The 20,277-nt window shown below is 39.0% G+C and overlaps 1 protein-coding gene across 1 annotated transcript; it reads left to right on the top strand.

Annotated features, from left to right (window-relative positions):
• Positions 1–9: 9 nt before the first annotated feature.
• Positions 10–19,658, top strand: LOC118469747 (uncharacterized). Its single transcript, XM_055011154.1, has 10 exons — positions 10–205; positions 2,912–3,112; positions 4,409–4,574; positions 9,255–9,438; positions 9,660–9,757; positions 9,917–10,294; positions 10,495–10,671; positions 11,036–11,220; positions 15,501–15,724; positions 17,937–19,658. Exons 1-10 carry the CDS (start codon positions 122–124, stop codon positions 18,532–18,534), a joined length of 2,295 nt encoding a protein of 764 aa, XP_054867129.1. The 5' UTR covers positions 10–121; the 3' UTR covers positions 18,535–19,658.
• The last annotated feature ends 619 nt before the right edge of the window (positions 19,659–20,277 follow it).

The raw sequence follows: 20,277 nt of genomic DNA, 5'->3' as shown, positions 1-20,277 counted from the left end.
ACATTTCTGATCCATGTTTACTTTGAATATTGTTAGTTGTGCATCTGAACTTTCTGAGCCACTTTCTGGGGGGATTTTTTTGTTTTTCTAGCAGATCCCAGCTCAGCCCAGAGATGCTAAAATGATCCGCTCCATCGCCAGTCTGATCAGAGCAAAGAGTAAACTGCTGCTCCTCGAGAATCCGGACACTGTGGAGATCTACAAGGTCAGCAACGCTTTAAACAAATATCATTAAAGCTAGGGATGATGCAGCTTTTACATGTTGAAACTATATAATTATCCTGTGATTTTTGTGTATTTTTTTTACATTTACAATCAGTAATACGCTCCAAATTCTAAGTTTATTTGTGGAATGTAGATAAGAAAAAGAACAAATAACTACTTTAGAGAGTTACAGAATTATACAGAATTAAAGTTGCGTTGAACGGGCCCTCACACACCTACGCAAACGTTGAGGTGTGGCAGAAATTTCAAAGCTTTGACTTACCTGACCAGTGTCAAGGATTATATCACAAAGTTTCTTGCAATGGTACGTGCAAATATAATGGCTACTACTTTCTGTTACCAATAGGTGGCGCTATTACTGTGACTCATGGATCGTGTGAAGCTGATATATAAACATTTCTGTTGTCATGTCGAGACATTGAAATTCACAATACCGCCACAGACACGATGTTTGATGACAAGTCACCATTTTCTCCTTGAATCATTATCAACATTTTAAGGCTGATGTCACCACTTTTGAAGTTAAGATGGGCAACCGGCTAACGATATAGTACATCAAAGAGTAAAACATGCCATGTCCTGTTGCCAGCAGGTGGCGCTATGACTGTGAGTAGATATTGGCATATGGAAGTAAAGTTTGAGGCAGATTAGAGCATGTCCAGGGGAGTTAGACACTACTTCCTGTTTCATGGCGAAGCATCAAAGTTCAGGGGGTCACCATTGCAATGCACTTTGAGTTTTATAGAAGATTTTGATAACTTTTCATCACAAAGGCTTGTTGTATATACTGGCCAAATCTGAGGTCTCTTGGAGTTACCCATTATCAGGATTTAACCCCTGAAAATGAGCATAAATAACAAAAAAATCTCACAGTTAAAGCAAAATGGCAGACTTCCTGTTGGTTTTAGGGTAGGGCTCCAAGAGGCTTTTTTGTTTACCCTGACGAGCTACACATGGCTACCAAATTTCGTAGATGTAGTTGAAACATCCTGCCCATAGTGATGTTGCAGGTGGCGCTATGGAGCCATTTGCCACACACATTATGCACAAGTCCTGGAAAATATTACATTTTTAACCAGTTCTGATGTGTGTGAAAGTTTTTGAGCATGTTTAGGCATGTTTAAATGGGATCGTTGTGAACAAAAAATAACTTTTTTGCATTCCAACATGGTCCTACAGACTGTCAGTGCTCAAGTAATGATACATATTTGACACAGATATTGACATGAATTCCAATCAATGAGCAAATAAGCAAATAAAAAGGAAAAAAAGATACATGAAACATGCTGAGACTGGTGTTTAGGTGCATCACCCCTTAAAATTGTAATTGTGGTCCAAATAACCAAAGCACATGGCAATATTTGTTAAATTATTCCAGGTTGGAGTTGTTTCTTGCTTGTGTCGAGAGAATTCAAGTGTTTTTTCTCTCTTTTTAAAAAACTTCTCACATGCTCATACAGTTTGTGCGCTGAAATGCAAAGCGACTGTTTCTCCTCAAGGCTCTGCGATAATAAGACACTATAAAAAGAACAATTCTTTAAAAACTATAGAAAAATAGAAATAAATGTCATGAATAATGAGGAGGCACAGATCTTAATGCTAAAGTGCAGAGCGAGAGTGGGAGTTATAAAGGTTGGACATGTTTATTTCTGAGTATCTTGAGAAAACTTGTAGAATCTTAGTTCCCTTCACTTTCTTTATATTTCTATGCGTGATTATAGACATTAATGCAACATTATGTCAGAAAAATTGCATTTATTTTCTTTCTTTGTCCTTTCTTAAACCAAGAAAAGACTCAGTTAGATTAAGGTATCTCTTTCATAGCAGACAACACAGGCAGCAGCACAAATTTATAGGTAAATAAGGTTTACATAAATATTAAGAGTGCAGTACTGCATCATAAAATTGCAAAAATATACATCAAAAAGTCATCAGTGACAATGAAAGCAGGGTCAGAGAGCAGCTCTTCAAGATTCAGGCAATTTTGCAACTGATTCCAAGCAAATTGGACCAAATCAGAGAGACAATAGCTTCCTGGAATACTGAATGAGAGATTTAAGATTTGTAATAAACCTCAGTGCTCTGTGGTAGACTGTATCCAATGCAGGTAAATCCAGATATCCAGCACAAGCATAAGGCATAGAGGATAGAAATAGGAAAATCCTCTGTGATGTACATTCTCTGAATACCAGCATATTAGAAAGAAGAAGACAGACTGAGACTGACTTTTGAGTTTCAAACATGGCGAATCATAGAGGAAAAGCAGATGCAGCAGGTATGTGCTTTAACAATATGAGTATACAGAAATTGCTTTTATTTTCCCAAAAGTCATTCTCAGTCAAAAAGATGTCTGTGTGTATGCAACATAATTGAGTTTGCCAATGTTTGAAGCGTCTAAATCCCTGTTAGTTCTCTTATGAAAGAACAATAACAGCAATACAAACAGACTGGGAGAAGCGAAAGCTGAGTACAGGCAGCACTGAGATAGAACAGCTGTTATATTAATCATGTTTTACAGCTGAAACAACCAGCTACAGTAATGTTTCCCTTTCCGCAGCAGACTTCTGAACTGTGCCATCCTTTACAGAAAATCATATTCTTGAGCAACTCCTGAAAATATACGCTGCGTAAAGCCAACAAAGCAGAGTTCTGTGTGATCTTTGAGCTATTTTTGGTAATCTTACAGCTGGATGAGCCAACAGTTCATCCCGACAGACGTGGAAAAGGTGACATTTACCTCCCGGCCATCACGACAACAACAAAGGCTTCGAGGCTAAATTCAATCCGAGGGACTCTGAGTCAGTCCTGTCCCTACCTGTACGACAAACGGAGGGGATCTTTCTCCTCGGTTATGTCTCAAAAAACAGAAAATCACCTTAAAAAACAGGTGAGCTGATGTGTTTTTAAAAAAAAAAAAAAAAATAACGTTGCAGTTAGAATACGCAAACAAAATCAAGTCTTAGTTAGATTTTTTAAAAGATATATGATTCTTCTGTCATATTTTGTTATTTTCTGAAAATATTAACGATAAAAATCTCCAAATTTTTAGTAAATTTATTGAACATAGATGGGAAGAAAAAATATCCAAGAGAGTTACAGAACTATACAGATTATACCAACACATATAATGAATTTAAATAAATTAACATATAAAGTATTTTAAAAAAGGAGAAAAAAACTTACATTGGTGTTCAAAAAAGTGCATCACCCTATAAAAAAGTAATTGTGGTTCAAATAACCATAATGGGTATATGAAAATATTTCTAAGAGAATGTGTCATATAAATCAGCACATGTAAGTGATTATGCAATACTGAATGTAATGGACTGAAAAAAAAACTTAAATAAGAAACATCCTAGTTGTGGATCTGTAACTGCACAGGACATTAAAAAAAAATTAAAATAAACAATCTGTAATAATGCAGCTCAAATAAAAGAAATGCTAAGATCAGAAACCTATAAAAAAAAAGCTAAAGTAATTATAATAATTAAAAAGAAAAAATAATTAAAAGACTAAATAGTAATTATTGTAACTATTAATTATTATAAACAACAAAAACAATAATAATAATAATAATAATAATAATAATAATAATAATAATAATAATAATAATAATAATAATAATAATTATTATTATTATTATTATTATTATTATTATTATTATTATTATTATTACTATTACTAATACTATTACTATTACTATTATTATTATTATTATTATTATTATTATTATTATTATTATTATTATTATTATTATTATTATTATTATTAGTAATACTATTACTATTGCTATTATTATTATTATTATTATTATTATTATTATTATTATTATTATTATTACTATTACTATTACTATTATTATTATTATTATTATTATTATTATTATTATTATTATTATTATTATTATTATTATTATTATTACAACATTGTCCAGATAGATATTTTAAAATTCTATTTCAGGTAAAGCAGCTTTAACTGATGGAAAACATTACAAACAGTGGACTAAGTTAAATAACAGACCCATAAATGAGAGGACCAACCATGTAACTTGAAAAAAAAAATAACAGGAGGTCACCCTATAAAAGTGGGTAATGATGGGTGATGGGTTTAGTTTCAATTTCCATGTATTTATACATGTTAAAACCCTTCATGTTGCTCTCCTGTTCTTACATCTCCACTTTAGAGCAACCTAAAGGCACAAAGGGAGGCAAAGAAATCCAACGTCACCGTGACGATGACCTACCTGGGACAAGGTCACCGGACTTCAACCCAGGATGAGCTGAAGCTTCTCCAGCAGGTCAACGGAGGAGAGAACATCTGCGTCTTTAAAGGCCTGGTGACTCCTGGAGGTAGGATCTAGAATTAGAACTCCTGTCTTTGTTATCAAACTGCCTACAGGACAAGTTAGATGTTTCCCCACATTAAACACCTCAATTACTCATCTGCCCTCAAAGCAGGGTTGTAAATGACAAGGACGTTGACCCGAGGCGTTATCTGAGCAGAGAAAGGATAAAAAATACAAAAAAAACCTGATGTGTGACCTGATGTGCCTCCATCACATGAAGAAAAAAGTGAGCAGACAAGACAAGTTATTTCATGTGTGCAGCTGCTACATGTTGATCCACACTGTACCGCCATCACTCCAGGGAGGGTACCACGGCGTCAGGCTGATGTACAAGAAAGAGATTATAGATTTCTGCTTCAAACCGAGCGTGTGATGTGTTTACGAAAGCCTCGGTGGGAATAAAGCGAAGGTGGAGACGACGCACAGAAGCACAAAGCTGAGAGTAAACATAGGATTGAGATTTTTTGGACTTTTTATTTACTTTTATTACATTTTTTTTCACACTATACTTACATTGGCTACAGTGATTTGTCATTTTTGTGTCATGTTTTTTTTTTCATTTTTTTTGTGGATTTTTTAATCTATTCCTGGAAAACAAGCTCAAAAATCATTGCCCCTCGTGCTGCTACAAGAAGCCATTCAGATATTTTTGGTTTTCTTTGCTGATCTTGTCTTGAACGGTTTCCAATTGAATTCATTTTTAAAGATGGAACTGTCAAAAGAAAAGATTAGACAGTGGATTTATTTTTCTCTTGAGAAACCAACAACTGGTTGAAAGACTTAAAGCTATAACAGTGAATTAAACTAAGATCTTGTTTCTCCTTTGAATCTTATCCCACTTGATTGCTCCTGAATATTACTTGAAAAGGTTGGATTTTTGATATCTTTTTTAAAGATAAAGTGGCGTTATTGTTGCAGAAATGAAAAGCTACTTCTTAATCTTTTATTCCTTGTGAAAATCTGAATAATTTTACCTCTTCAGACAAGTTTTGAACAATTAATCGGTTTCAAATCAGCATTACACTGTGAAAAAATGCAAATATCACATTGCAAAGGCTAAAATGTAGGATATATGTGGTGTGGCTGATTACACTTGACGAATAGTGGAATTCAAGCAGATTGAAACTCTCTCATTATTTAAAACCTCAACTATTTTGCAGCACGTTTGATCCAAAGTGCTGTCTTGGTGGTTTTACAAATTCATACCAGCCTAACCATCAAGCTAATGCTCCACTACACGTTTTAAATCGGTTGCATGGTGAATATTATTCTAAAGCTCGTCTTTAGAGATTTATACAACAAATAAAATCACCGTATCTGTCAGAAAAATGCTATATTTTCCACAAATTATTTAGCAAAACTTCAATGCTATTCACCTTTAATTGAATTGCAGAGAGTTCAAAGACTTGTGAAGTTCAGGTGATAAGTACAGTGACGTGAAAAAGTATTTGCCCCCTTATCAAATTCTTATTTTTAGGCATATTTTCCCCACTTTAATGTTTAAGATCATCAAAGAAATGTACATATCAGACAAAGATTACACAAGTAAACCCAAAATGCAATTTTTAAATGATGATTTAAGTAAAGAAGATTAAATAATTGCCCCCTAAACCTAATAACTGGTTGGGCCACCCTCAGCAGCAATAACTGAAATCAAGCACTGAAGGGGTAACCTCGGTGTCTCTGAGACACAAACTGGAACTGCTCTGAAAGATACAAGGGGACAAATGGGAAAGTCTTTGATGGTCTTAAACATGAAAGTGTGGGAAATATTCAAAAAAGAAGAAATCGAGAGGTGGCAAATACTTTTTCACTGCACTGTATGTATGAACATGCGCCGGATCCTAAAACTGAAACAAAACAGTTTGTTGCAGCCTAATTCTCCTCACTAGTGCCTGAAATCATAATTATCAACCCAACAGTGAGATACAATATGTTGATGCCTGATTAAAAGCTTAATGAAATGCCACAGAAACAGCCTGGATGTGGTTCCAAACAGGTGGTTGCTGAGCTTGTAACCTTATAATCAGAGCTTCTGGGATTATGTTGAACATAACAGCTAAAACCAGCAACAAACTGAATTTACTCTTACATGCAGCCTGTGTTTATAGCTACATACCGCTTGGCTATCAAAGGTCACAAGCCAGAAACATCAGAAACCAATGCCAAAACCAGACTTTCTATTCAAAGCATCAAACGTGATCATATTCAGCCTTAAAGTTCTTATGTAGTCACTGATTAAACCCCTAAAAACTCATCTCTGTTGATCAAAATGACATATTTAGACTTTTTTCTCATAAAAACAATCCCTATATACCTAAAAATGGCTTAGATTTTAATTCTACACCGTTGCTTTCTTTACCATGTGTAGATCTAAGAAGTCCCTCTATCCTCAGTCTTCACCCATATCCACGTACGACACTGTAAAACTACTCTACACAAGACCATAGCATGTTGGAATGTTGGAATAATTCAGCCATACATGTTTAAACTGAATAGTAATAATAATAATAATAATAATAATAATATAGAAAGCATCACCTCACAAGTAAACAGGACTGGCTATTTAGGTTTGCTACAGATGAACTATTGCCATCTAAATCCGCGTTTTGGAGACAATCATTGGTACTCTGCAAGTTCTAAGCAGAAATATTCATATTAAGATGCACAGACCCTCTTCCTGATTAAATGTAAGCCCATCTGTGTAGAAATATGGATATTAAACACACAACATTTACTTTGTTTTGAGGTTTATTGTTATAATTCCAATGGCTAGAGGCAGAATTAAATTTGTTTGTTTGGTAAAAGAACACAATATATTAAAAATACACTGTGTTCTGAAAGCCATTACCTGGAGGAGTTTGTTCCTTGTGAAAGACTTTTTTTTTTTTAGTTTTTCAGGAGGAGGAATGCCTCAAAAGCCTCTGCTTTATGTGACAGATGAGGAGGCGGAGTCATAAATTTGATTTGACAATAGATTAAATTGATTAAATTCAAAGAACTTTAGATAACTGTTGAAGGAAGCTCACATATTTAGTTGATTTTGAATGTTTAGTATTGATGAGTGATTGTGGATCTATGAACTGATGCCTTTCTGTTGGAAAAATTTCAAGAAAATCATGTGTTTGTTGTTAACTTTGTCAACTGTGTTTGAGAGCTCTTACCTGATTGGTCAGTCTGAACTTAGTCTGACTCACCAGATGTAGACTGCAGGTATAAGCCTGACTGGCGTTTCTTTTAGGTTTCTCTTCGCCCTCCACTTTTGCAAAACTACAACAACCATCTCTGAGCAGCTAACTACCACACTGAACAGTTTTGCAGCTGATTTGCTTCGAGCAGTCATCCTGCTAGTTTACTTCACTGAATTATCCATATTCGTGACAGTTCTTGCATGCAAATGTTCCACCAAAACAACTCCTCTACTCCACTATGTTGCAGGAACATTGTGATTGCATCTGCCCAGTATTGCTCTGTTGTGATTTGTTTAAAGAAATACAAACAAGTGTTTTCCCCCTACAGCAGAATGATACTGAGGTTCAGTCAGACCATTCTGTACTGCAGAATGATTTGACCAGGCACGACTAGTTTAGAAAGAGTTCCTATTGGTTACTGGAAAATAGAAGGGGGAATGGTCTTAATGGTCTAACTGTAGCACCAACTGCTTCCAAAACTTTACTGGTGGGTTTTTTCCCATTTACTTTTCATTTTGAAGACTTACATTTGTTTGTCTGTACACTTTAAAACTTCTCTATGCTACACAATGGCAATTGTAATATTGCTACGACTCTTTGTCTGTGTTGGATTATAGCGATCTTTTGGATATAAATGCTTCTGTTCAATGTCTTCAAATGGTTGACACTATTTAACATGCTTCTTTGAGGTTTATTATGAATTGTGTTGACACACTACTGCAAGTTATACTCTCAGGTGGGATGGCCTGCTTTAGTCACCAGAAGCATCAGTCATCGGTATACCTTCATATCTAAGGCAATACTTGGACTACTGCCCACCTACATTTGTTTCTTAACTGCACCGAAAACTTCTGATCTTCACTCTCTCTGTTCACAAGCTCATGTAATGCTTTCTGTTCCATATTCTCATAGTGAATTGGGAAAAAAAGGTTTTTGTTTACTCTGTACCTTCTGCATGAAATATGTTGCAGAAAGACTGGAAACTAACTACTTTGAATCCAAACTGTGAGTTCTTGTGGCCGACTCCACAACATGCATTTGTCTGTCATAATTTGCTTCTAAATTTAATCTTTTTATTAATTTTTTTTGCTAGTGTGTTTATTGTGTTTCAACTGTGTAATTTTGTAGCTGTTTTTTGTATTTGTGGCTGCTTATCTTGGCCTGGAGTCCCTTGAAAAAGAGGTTCTTAATCTCAATGGGATTTCTCCTGGTTAAATAAAGGTTAATAAATGAATAAACAATATTGAAGTAAATCAGACACACATGTTTGGAAACCGCTCCTGAAGAAGACTCACACTACGTAAAACCCAACCCTGAAAATTAACGGGATTGGTTCCTGAGGTTTGTTTTTGAGGCCATCATTGGTCCACTGCAGTTTCAAAGTAAAAACCACTGTGTCAGCTGTCTCCAGCATATAGAAAAACACCATGTGAACATGTTGACAAGGTAAAAAACTTGATTTTCTTTCCCATTTGTCCCCTTGTATCTTTCAGAGCAGTTCCAGTTTGTGTCTCAGAGACACCGAGGTTACCCCTTCAGTGCTTCCCTGTACGTGAACGGCATCATGGTGGCCAGAATCAGCTCCTGCTGCGAGTACCGCTACGCTCCGGGCTTCCAGCAGGGCAGGAAGAGCTGCTTCAGATTGGCCTGGCTGGCTGGTGGGATCCCCTGCTACAGGTCAGATTTCATCCTCCGGGAGACACACAAGACAGCACTGGCAGAAAATTAGAAATTAGTCGCAGTCAAAACAGGCTGGGTAAACCCATTGCTCTGCAGAGATGATGCATTGTGGGTCGACAGATGAGGAAAAAGGATGTATATTGTATGACACGAGGGAATGACGCTGGTTGTGGATATATGAGTCATCACAAAAGCACATTTTTCTTCTTTTTTTTCAGATGTACAAGTCTGCGAAACAAATACAGCTCCTGCCAGCAACTAAACAATGGCACAAAAGAGAACTTAATTCTCCCTCTAGAGCAGAGTCCTGGCAATGGTACAAAGCCTGGAAATGACGATCTCAATTTTTCATTACTTCCTAAAGCTTATTCATCAACATTTTGGGCCTGTCCTTGATTTGAATGGACTAGTTTGCAGACACTGTTTCACACAAAGCTTTTGTTTTTTCCCTTCTCTCATTCTGTCTCCAAAGCAGGCACGATAGATTCATGTCCATCATCCCCCCTTTTTATCCCAGCCAAACCTGTGAAAAAATCAGCGAGGAGGACGAGAAAACACATCAAAGAAGGCGGCGGCGCATCCACGGACAGCGAAGACCTCGGCATAGCTGGAATTAAAGAGACCTCCAAGAAGAAGCGACACAAGGGTCAAACTAATCAGAAAGAGAGCAAAGGCAAGACAGCTGGAAATAACAGAGGGGAAGAGGGACAAGACAGCAAGGGCTCAGAAAGGTCAACAGTGGCAGAAAAATCTGAAGAGCGAGTGCCGCCAGCCAGACGAGAGCAGAAACGGGACAAAACATCCAGCAATGTCGAGGAGCAGCAGCCATCAAACAAGACAAGAAAAGCTGTCGGTGAGCACTGTTTGACTCATTTTAGCTGGTTTCATTCCTGTGAGAGATGATGGGAAAATGGAAAGGGGGATGGAATCTTCTGCAAGCAGAGATACAGATGACCTTCGGGCCATCTGTATGTGGTATTTCCATGTAATATTCCTTGTGGAAAGCAAATAAATAAATAAATGTGGAAAGTACAAGAGTGTTTCTGTTTAAAGATTCATTACAGGATGAGGAAGCACTGACTAAGCAGAACAGAGAGAAACAGAAGGACCCGGGATCATATGGGAAAAACAGAGATGGGGAAAGACTGAAGGACTTCTATGAAGAATGTGTGGAAATGAGTGCAGCATTGAAGCAGGGCCCAAACAAACACCACTGGTTCAAGGCAAACAGTGAGTAAAGAAACCGCGGCTCGGTCGGAAAGAACTGGAATCCCCTGGAGTGCTGATTTACATAATACACTCTAGCAGAAAAAGGTTGATTTTTGGAGGAAAGTGATGCATTGAGCGATGTCTGCTTGAAGAAAGATGGATGACGTGTGGCTGAAGGGTATGCAGACATTGTTCAAAGAGACGCACACGAACCTTGCATGCATAAATCTCGGCTGATCTGCTTTCTCAAACAACCAGATTTTGTAGGTTTTATTATTTACGCGCTCGCTTTAACAGCGGGTATCAGCATCACTGTGTGCACTTGGCTTCAGGAAAGACGGTTTTATTGCACCTGAGTTGTTTAATTGCCTTTCTGCATGCCAAGTCCTGGAGAGGTGCCGGCTCCAGAAGAGGCTGTCGACGTGCCCCGAAGCTCACGGCTCAGATGTGGAGCTCAGTGCAGAAAGTGACACCATCCAGCAGCCTGATGGAGAGCCGGAGGAGGAGGAGGAGGAGGAGGATGTGGCTGGCAAAGAACAGCCTGTTGAAGAACAAGACCTGCAGGCTCAGGTGTGTGTACAACACAAATTACTGTGGTGAATCAGTGTGATTTTTTCCAGAAACCCTCTTTGCATTAAATCACTGCCAAAAGCCCTTGAAACAGTCACATTCACACATTGTGCAGAAGTGCGCTTTAATTTGTGTTAGAAGCGGAAACTTAATTGAAAAATAATGCTAGAAAGTGACAGCAATTGCCCTTTTTTAGTAACACAAGCCCCACTGATTGCAGAACATGCAGGTTTTTCCATTATTTTCTGTGATGAAGTGAAGCAAAAACCAAGATAAAGTGTCTTCGTAAGGTGTTGGAACACAATTTACCACCAGAAAGGCATCAAGGCACCTTGATATTGATTCTCCAAGTCTATGGAATGCCACTGGAAGGATGAAATGCCATTTTCCAAAACATATTCCCTCATTAGATGCTTTGATAATGATGGAAAGTGCACGTTGGTCCAAAATCCACCCTAGAGGGCCAATTGCTTTGAGAACTGGTGACCACAGGCCATGATTCACACTGTTTCACCCTCATCAGACCTCTAAGTGATCCCTTGTGTGCTATGGAAACATGAGTGACCCTTTTGGTGAGGGGGATAAGTGGACTCAAACCAGACCCCTTCACTGTAGAAATCAAGCATTCAGGCCTGTAATATTATCTTGATGTACACCAAACACAATGATGGAGGAGGTTGTCTACTAATTACAAAGTTGGCGGTTCAATCCGTGGCCCTTGAAGCACTAAAGTACCTCTGGGTTCTGCCACCATTGTGTCTGACTGGGTGAATGAGAAGTGCTGTCTAGAATCTAAGGTTAAAGACCACTTACACGCACTCCTCCACTTGTTAAGGCTGTTTTATTTTCACCTTTCTGTAGACCAGTGCACTCTGTGTTTGTGCACCACTAGACTTGTAGCAGAGGGGTATCTCTAATGTTCAAATGAGTCCAATTTTGTTGGTGCCAGATTGGGAATAAAAGTTATACTTCACCTGTCCCTTTAAAATATATTTTCATAACTAATTTAACTGGTAAACTCTCTCGCCACAAAAATAAATATAAAAACCACAAAAGATACAAGAGAACCATAGTCATCAATGCCATCACGGTAAAGTCAATTCTAGCAACAGAATCCCAACTAAAAATCAGAAACAGACAAAACTATTCTATTGTATGAGGTATGAGAGTGTTGGTGAGGGGCTAAAGCTAAGGCTAGTCAAAGGGATAATGTAGAAAAGAGGAGAAGCTTGAAGATCAGGTAACAAATAAAAGAGACTTACCTCAACTATGATTAAAAAAAAGGTCCAGACATCCATGCAGCTGCCCAAGCAGCTGTAGAGGGGGTTTTATGAGGTTTATCCAGTTCTGCTCCTGGGATCAGCTCAGAATCACAGCTTCTTATTCACCACATATCGAGCTAACTGGATTCTACAGCCACTACAATTACTTTAATACGTCCAGTTTGAAGCAAATATGACCAGAAGCTGGATTAGCTGGATTTTCTCTGTTGTTCTCCATGCCTCCTTTGTTTGCCAGTTGACAGGTGTGCCTGCTTTAACACCTCACTTCCTGTCTACACTTCCTGTTAGGTGTAAAGGGGCTGTTCTGTTTTTTCTTTTCTTTTCTGCTACAAAGTCTTAAATGTTTATTCACTGCAACCCTTTTATATCCCTCTCTACGCAGTTGTCAATAGGTTGCTCTTGCTGACAGTCTGATCACATCCTGTATTGGCATTCTTGGTCACCTGAGGAGAGCTGTGTTTTTTTTGTTTTTCCTTACATATCTCACTAATGCACAATAATCACAGTCATCTTATACATGCTGTATTTACTGCTGCCTTGACCATGGATCTAAATCCAGATGTCACTTTTAAGCTTTCCTGGGGACTGAAGCTCCTGCCACCCGTTCCCTAACAATGAGCCTTCATTCAAAGACATCTTTTCCTTTTGCTGTCTTCATGCAAAATTCAAATCAACCAGTCCTGCTCAGTATTTTTATACCTGCCACAGAGAATGATTGGATGTTAACTGCTTTATTGTACAATGCAGATTACCTATGTGGAGGCATTCATTGTGGTTCTCCACTCATTTACTCAGACTTTTCTTTTGATTTGTCACCGATCTGTGTACAACAATTAGCCACAACATTAAATCATGGATTAATAATCATGGACTCCTGTGGTGTCTGGCACCAGGATGTTGGATCCTTTACGTCCAGTGGGCTGCAGGGTGAGGCCTCCATGCATCAGGTTTGTTTCAGCATATCTTCTGGATACTCAGTCTGGGTATCTAGGACGTCATATGTGTTCCTCGAGCCTTTCCTGAGTAGTTTTTGTGGTTTGGTGGCATGCATCATCCTATCGGAGAAGTGTCATTGCCATGCTGTGCTTGGTCTGGAACAATGTGTAGGTGGGTGTCGAAGGAAGGTTTTCCATTAGAACATTGCACTGTAACGAGATAATCAATGTTGTTCACTTTACCCTGTCAGTGGTTTTAATGATGTGGCTGCCAGTGTAGAGAAGTACTCAAACACAAGCATTTCAGGAATCCTACCTTCATGTCCTTTGGCAACAGATTCATTTTTTTGCTCTTAAGTATCCACTTCTATGCTGAAGATTCTTTTTTTTGGATTCAAACCAAAGACACTGTATGTTTTCATGAATTCACCATCACTTAAAGATTCCACATCTCCAATGCACCATTTTGCATGGGATACATAGAAAACGTTGATATCTGCATTAAATACTGTTTAATGTGGCAAAGTTTGGCAGTGAACCACTATTATTACCAAAATCAAACTGTATTTTTCCGTTTGCATTATCGACTATTTAGCTTTAAGTCTTAATAGGGAAGTTATAATAAAAAAATTTTAAAAACTACATAATGCCACTGGATGAATTATATTAGAATAAAAATGAAAAAATATCAAAAACTCATGATGCAAATTTTATAGTTAATGCAGTTTTAAAAGGATGAGGGTGATAATAATAATTTACATCAAATATTATTCAACGTAAAACTCAAAAATAGGCAAGGCAAGTTTATTTGTATAGCACAATTCATACACGAGGATATTCAAGGTGCTTTACAAAAGCAAACAAAAACATTCAGCACAGAACTTTAAAATTAATTGTGAAAATGATTTAAAAATAGACATTAAGATCATAAAAGTGCATTAAAAGTCAAGAAAACAGATTGAGCATCTAAGAGAAAGCTACAGTAAACAATTTGGTTTTCAGGCCTGATTGTGACAGTTTGAGCAGAAATCAGGTGTTCAGGAAGTTTGTTCCACAGGTGAGGAGCATAATAGCTGAATATAGCTTCACTATTTTTGGTTCTGGTTCTGGGAACACACAGTAAACCTGTCCCTGATGACCTGACCTGAGGGCTCTGGATGCTTCATATGGAGAGTCCAGGATTTATTTTGGTCCAAGACCATTCAGTGCCTTCTAGATAGCAAAAATCTACCACATCAGGAAAAAGGGCAACGTGTCTTAGCTGTGTAACACTTATTTGACAAAAATTAGACTATTTCACTACAGATTCTTTCTATTCTAACAAAGTACTCCATTATTTGTGAAGTTAATTCACAAACAGTTGTAGCAAATGGTCACTGAGTTTTATCTGGGGCAGGCAGGTGTTGGGCTCAGTCAAACCGATCATGATGAAAAAGCTTCCAACAGTGCCTGAAAAATTCCTCAAGGTCTAGCAAAGTGGCACAGTGGAAGTGGCCGCCAGCCAGACCATATGTCTCTCTGGACTCTCATCTCACCGCTGTGTTTAGAAAACCTCCAGCACCTGCCTCGCTCACGTCTCTTTCCCAACCGACGGCACATTTTGGAGCTCTGGTGTCTCACATACAAAACAGAAAATACTTAACGCTGGCAAAACCCAGGGCCCAGACGCTAAATGTGTTTCTGCATGAAGGACAAAATAATCTGTCTGTGCTGCAAAACACGATTTCTGTAGTTTCTGAAAACTTGCTGTCTGGTGATCTAGAAGTTAGATGAGATATTTCTGTTTGTATCGTTTCTTTGCAGTCCTGCATTCTTATGTAGGGATTACAGAATAGAAAAAAACATTGGAAATAAAATACGTGCAACTCATTTTTCATTGCTATACAACCTCTGGCCTTCTGAAATCTTTCAGAAGAACGGCTGATAAACTCTAAAATGCACACCCATCATTTTTTTTTAGAGATAAGTCAGCCTGTTGGAAATGAAATGTCTCGCGAAGCAAATTCAAAAATAACAGCACGTTCAGATCCTTGTGTGGCTTTCTGTTGGTTTGTACATGCAGCTTGACGCCATGATGACGGTGCTGAGCAGGTCTGACGAGGTGGAGCAGCTGGTTTTAAGGAACACGGACCTGACGGACGACCTGCTGCTGAGCCTGGCGGCGGCGCTGAAGGGCAGCCCGTCGGAGGTCACGCTGCTCAACCTCAACCTGAACCTCATCGGGCCCTACGGTGCTCACATCCTGCTGGACGTCCTCCGAGTGAAGCCTCAGGTCAAAGGCTTGCAGTAAGTTCGAAACCTCCACTGAGCCTCCCAAAAAAACCCACTGGAAAACATGCACATCCAAAAGCCATTTAAAAGCATTATAATATGACTGCAGAAAAAGAAAATAACAGAACTGAAGAGACGGTAAATAGACGCAGCAAATCCAAGGACGGCCTCCCTGGTGGAAAAAAAAATCATAGCTTTCCACTGTTGAATTGCACAATCCATCTCTTTTATGTGAACAAAGAAATGCCTCCAGAGCCGTACCTTTCTGAATTATTTCCCTTTTTTCTCTCCACAAAATACAGTAAATGTGCTCCAGCCTCGTCTCCGTGACACTGGCTCGGAGAAATACTGACAGATTTAGAAAGTTAAAGTGCGTGCTGACACGTGAGGAAAGAGCGCGACCACGAGTGCACATCGAATACGGGACAAAAGAACAGTGTGTTCAATGACATAGCCTGATATGTCGGGGAACAAGCCTATTTACTCTTTGGAGGAAGTGGAAAAGATTGAAACCGCTCTCATAGCTGCACGGTCAATACAGGACCACAGCGGAGCTTAACTTAGCACAACGGGCTGTCAGCTGTTGCCAGGCAACCGGCAGAGACTCCAGGAAGCTGCTGGTCACGACCACGAGACGGTTTAGCGAGCAACACCGCATAAATTAAAAGTAAAGAAAGACATTTTTACACTTCAGTCCTACTAAACACATGAGAAATAACGTGTTAATTATTCTCTTTGGGAAAAGTTAGACTAGCTGTATGTTGCTAAGCTAACCGGCTACTAGTGCTACTCACATTTTACACACAAACAAGAGAGTGGCATTGATATTCTCGTATAATTTTCTGGAAATAAACGTGTGTGACATGGTTAGATAGCAAAATCTGCCAAACAACAATAAATATGCATTCATGAATTTCAGCAGTGCTCCTGGATCCATTAATTTAAACTATCATGCAAGTTTTTAAGTCGATCTCAGGTCACCCAGTTTTATATTTAGAAGACTAATGGCATAAAGAAAGCCTTACACAAGTCACTTTGCTTGTTAGTGGAAGACATTTTTTGCATTTGGTGTTTAACTGTATGCCATGTAGTTGCGAGTATTGCGTAAATGCTGTAAAATAAAATACGAAAAGCATAAAATGAGCAGAAATGACATGCAAAATGCACCAGAAAAAGTGCTGAGGTATTTATATGCAATTCCAATATATCATGTTATTTTTTTCCCATTAAATAATGATCCTTTCCTCATTTAAATTGGCTTAAATGTAACTCTGTGTGGATGTATGAAGTCCCCGCCTCTTTCTCCACCCAAAACTCCACCACTGACTCCACTCGAACACGGTAAAACTACTCTATGCTGCACATTGGCAAACTGTTATACTGGGGAAAATGGGCCACACACTGAAAATAGATTATGAAGAATGATACAGAAAATCCAGCAATGCAAGTTAACAGGATTGGCTCCTTCCATCTGTTATGTAAGATACAATAGCATAACATAAAATAGACTTGACTGATCTAGAATGAGGCATGGAAGAAGCAGGACAAGAAATATCAGAATGAAATAAAGCTGAAAATAAGGATATTATAAAGACAATGTACACCTTTCACATGTACAGATTAGACATGATTGATAACAGTTGAAGGACTCGTATCTATGAAACCCTGGAAGTTTGAATCTGTTTTTGAGACTGTTTGAGACAGGAGGTGGTCTTTAAGTCAAGCTTCAGTTTAGTAGTCACTTTGTACCAGATTTAACACGTGCTAGAGCATAAAACCACTAGATGCCATCAAAATATTACCTGCTTGTTAATATAATGAAAGAATGAAAATTTAAAAAATGCAATATGATCATTTATTAATTTGAAAAAGGAACAAAATATAAACAATCATCTCTTAATTTGCTCATAATATGTCGACAGTATAGAAAAAATACCATATGGGAATGTTTTTATCTGGTGAGTCTTTAAATTTGCATCTAAGATACCAAATAAAAACTAACAAGGAAGTAAGACATAAGATATAAAGCACATTTCTGCACACACATGAAGATGGACACTAAATATGTTATTGTTACAGAGTGTAAAATCAGATTTTTTTGCATGTACCTTAGATGTCACATCAGGTAAATCCTAATATCTGAGTACAAACAGCTACATTTTAAAGTGAGCAGTTCATGGAGGACTGGAGGTAAATCTCCATGGTTACCACTTTTTTCTCTCTGCAGCTTGTTTGGAAACAAACTGCGTGATCACGGAGTTCTGACCCTGCTGAATGGAATCGCGGAGCTGCAGGAGCAAACGGCCAGAACTGCTGCTGCCATCCAGCAGGCGATGCTTTTCCCACCGGAGCAGTTACTGCATCTGCCCACCGGGTGGAGCTCTTTCAGGGTTTTTGCTCTCCTGGAGCTGGACATCGGGGGAAACGGCCTGAGCAGCGAGGGGGTGAAGGTGTTAGCATCATACGTGAGATCCCACTCATGTCTGCGGTACTTAGGGCTGGCTCAGACCAGTGGGGCAGATCTGGCGGCATGGAAGGAACTCTTCGACAGCCTAAAAGGAAACGGCTCGCTGACTCAGATCATCCTGGATGAGAACAACCTGGGAGACCCCGGGGTGAGGCTGCTGGCCGACATGCTGAGAGAGAACACGAGCGTGAGGCAGGTGGATCTGGACAGGAACGGCATCAGCGACGTGGGAGGAAATGACATCATGGGCGCTCTGCTGTGCAGGATGCAGTTTCCACTGAGGCACCTGAGCCTTCAGGAGAACGACATCAGCGGCGGGCTGATGAGCAGGATACAGGAGGAAGTGAAATATAAATGAATCCTGCAGGACGCACATGTAAACCACGAGGAACTGTAACGTAAACAAAGCACAACTCAAAAGATTCTTTGTTTACAGTCTGAGGACGGAGAGCAACAAGCTGACTCATTTGACTTGTTTGACCATCAAACACGCTAAGATCTCTTCCTTCCTATGACTGGGTGGCCCCTGCTAGCAAATGCTGCATCTCAGTTTAGTCCAGGCAGGTAGTGTAGGAGGCATGTTTGCTTTAGAGCTGCTCTGCGGTCTGGATGCATTTTCAAAGCGCTATCAATGAACTGAACCTTTCTTCTGTTCGGTGAGGTTACATGTCCAACCTTGATGTTTTTTTTCTTCCTCTTCTTCTTCTTCCCACCAGCGTTGCCCCTCATGACTCCAAACCTACTTTGCTAAAAACCGACTCCGGCTCAAGGCTCACTGATCCCTCTGTCATCCTATTGAATAATTTGCTGCCTCCTGACAAAAAAGAAACCACAGTGATTCATTCCACCCACAGAATTTACAAGTGGAAGACTTACCCACAACATTTCTCCTCTCCCAACCCAAAGACGTTACAGTAGCCATCGTATCGGATCGCCTTTCTCCACATCTACAAATCAAAAGAGAGTCATAGACAGCTAAGCCATGCCACGTCAACCACCCTCATTTTGTTGTTCTTGTCTCTTCATGTGCCAGACAGAGCTTCGATTCACAATCTAAGCATGAGCGAGAGAGACAGAGAGGGGAAAAAACAGCAAAACTAGGGCAAATTCATCTGAATTTCGAGGCCGTCATCTCATTGTTCTATCAACACAGACATTCTGAGAATAACTGTACCTGTGATCAAAGCTTGTCAAAGTGGTAATTATCTCCTCCTCTCAGGGCTGCCAGTAGTGATTCTGCTGAAACCAACCCGTCCATATTTCATCTGCAGTCTTTGCGAATTCCTTTCTGTGGAACCCTGATAAAGACACTCCCTGAACCCCCAGGAGGATGACAGATAAATGAGGCTGGCGTTCCTGAAGATAGCATCTGCAGAAGTTATCCTGCTCTGCCGTCTCAGATTTGAATACGTTTCTGTTTGCAGTGTTACAATTCAAAGCCTGTACAGCAAAAAAATAAAAATGTCTTTATTTTAGGAATCATATTTTGCGAGGTCATTGCTTTGTTTTGCAGATGAGACATGAAATTTTTTTTAGTTATCGGCACTATAAGAAAGCATTTCTTTTCTTAAGATCTTGTCATTTGTAGTAGATTCAATACAGAACTAAGTGGTACACCATCGTGCCTGGCTGAGCATAAGCCGGCAAACAAGAGCCACACTGTGATTCACAGACTCCTTCGATAAGGACTTTGTGGCTTCTCTGTTACAAGTAAAACTCAGATCAGTGACCCCATTGTCCATCTGCGAGTGTATTTGGCCTGAAAGAAATCTTGCAGTGTTACAAGCTTCTTTCAGCTGCTTTTCCAAAAACAAGGCTTTCAACCACAGAAGCGCAGTCTGTTAGGAATTTACAGGTTTTTGCTCGGGGAACAGTTTCTCCTTTGTAGGCCACTGTACCGTATCTTCTGGTGCTCTACATTCACACAAGGCCCTGTTAGTGCTGCTGTTGAAAAATCAAGTTAAATACATCATTTGTTTATAATGCTGATAAGAACTGACCTACACACCTAAAAGATGAACTCTCAACATCTTTTAAAAGCAAGCTAGAACTGTAAATATATTGTAAATAAATAGCCAGACCTACCTCCACAGTGCTGTGT

This window comes from Amphiprion ocellaris, chromosome 6 (genome assembly GCF_022539595.1).
Source record: "Amphiprion ocellaris isolate individual 3 ecotype Okinawa chromosome 6, ASM2253959v1, whole genome shotgun sequence".
In the NCBI taxonomy this organism is placed as follows: domain Eukaryota; kingdom Metazoa; phylum Chordata; class Actinopteri; family Pomacentridae; genus Amphiprion; species Amphiprion ocellaris.
The sequence above is the reverse complement of the archived record's forward strand: the minus strand, read 5'-3'. Positions and strand labels throughout refer to the sequence as shown.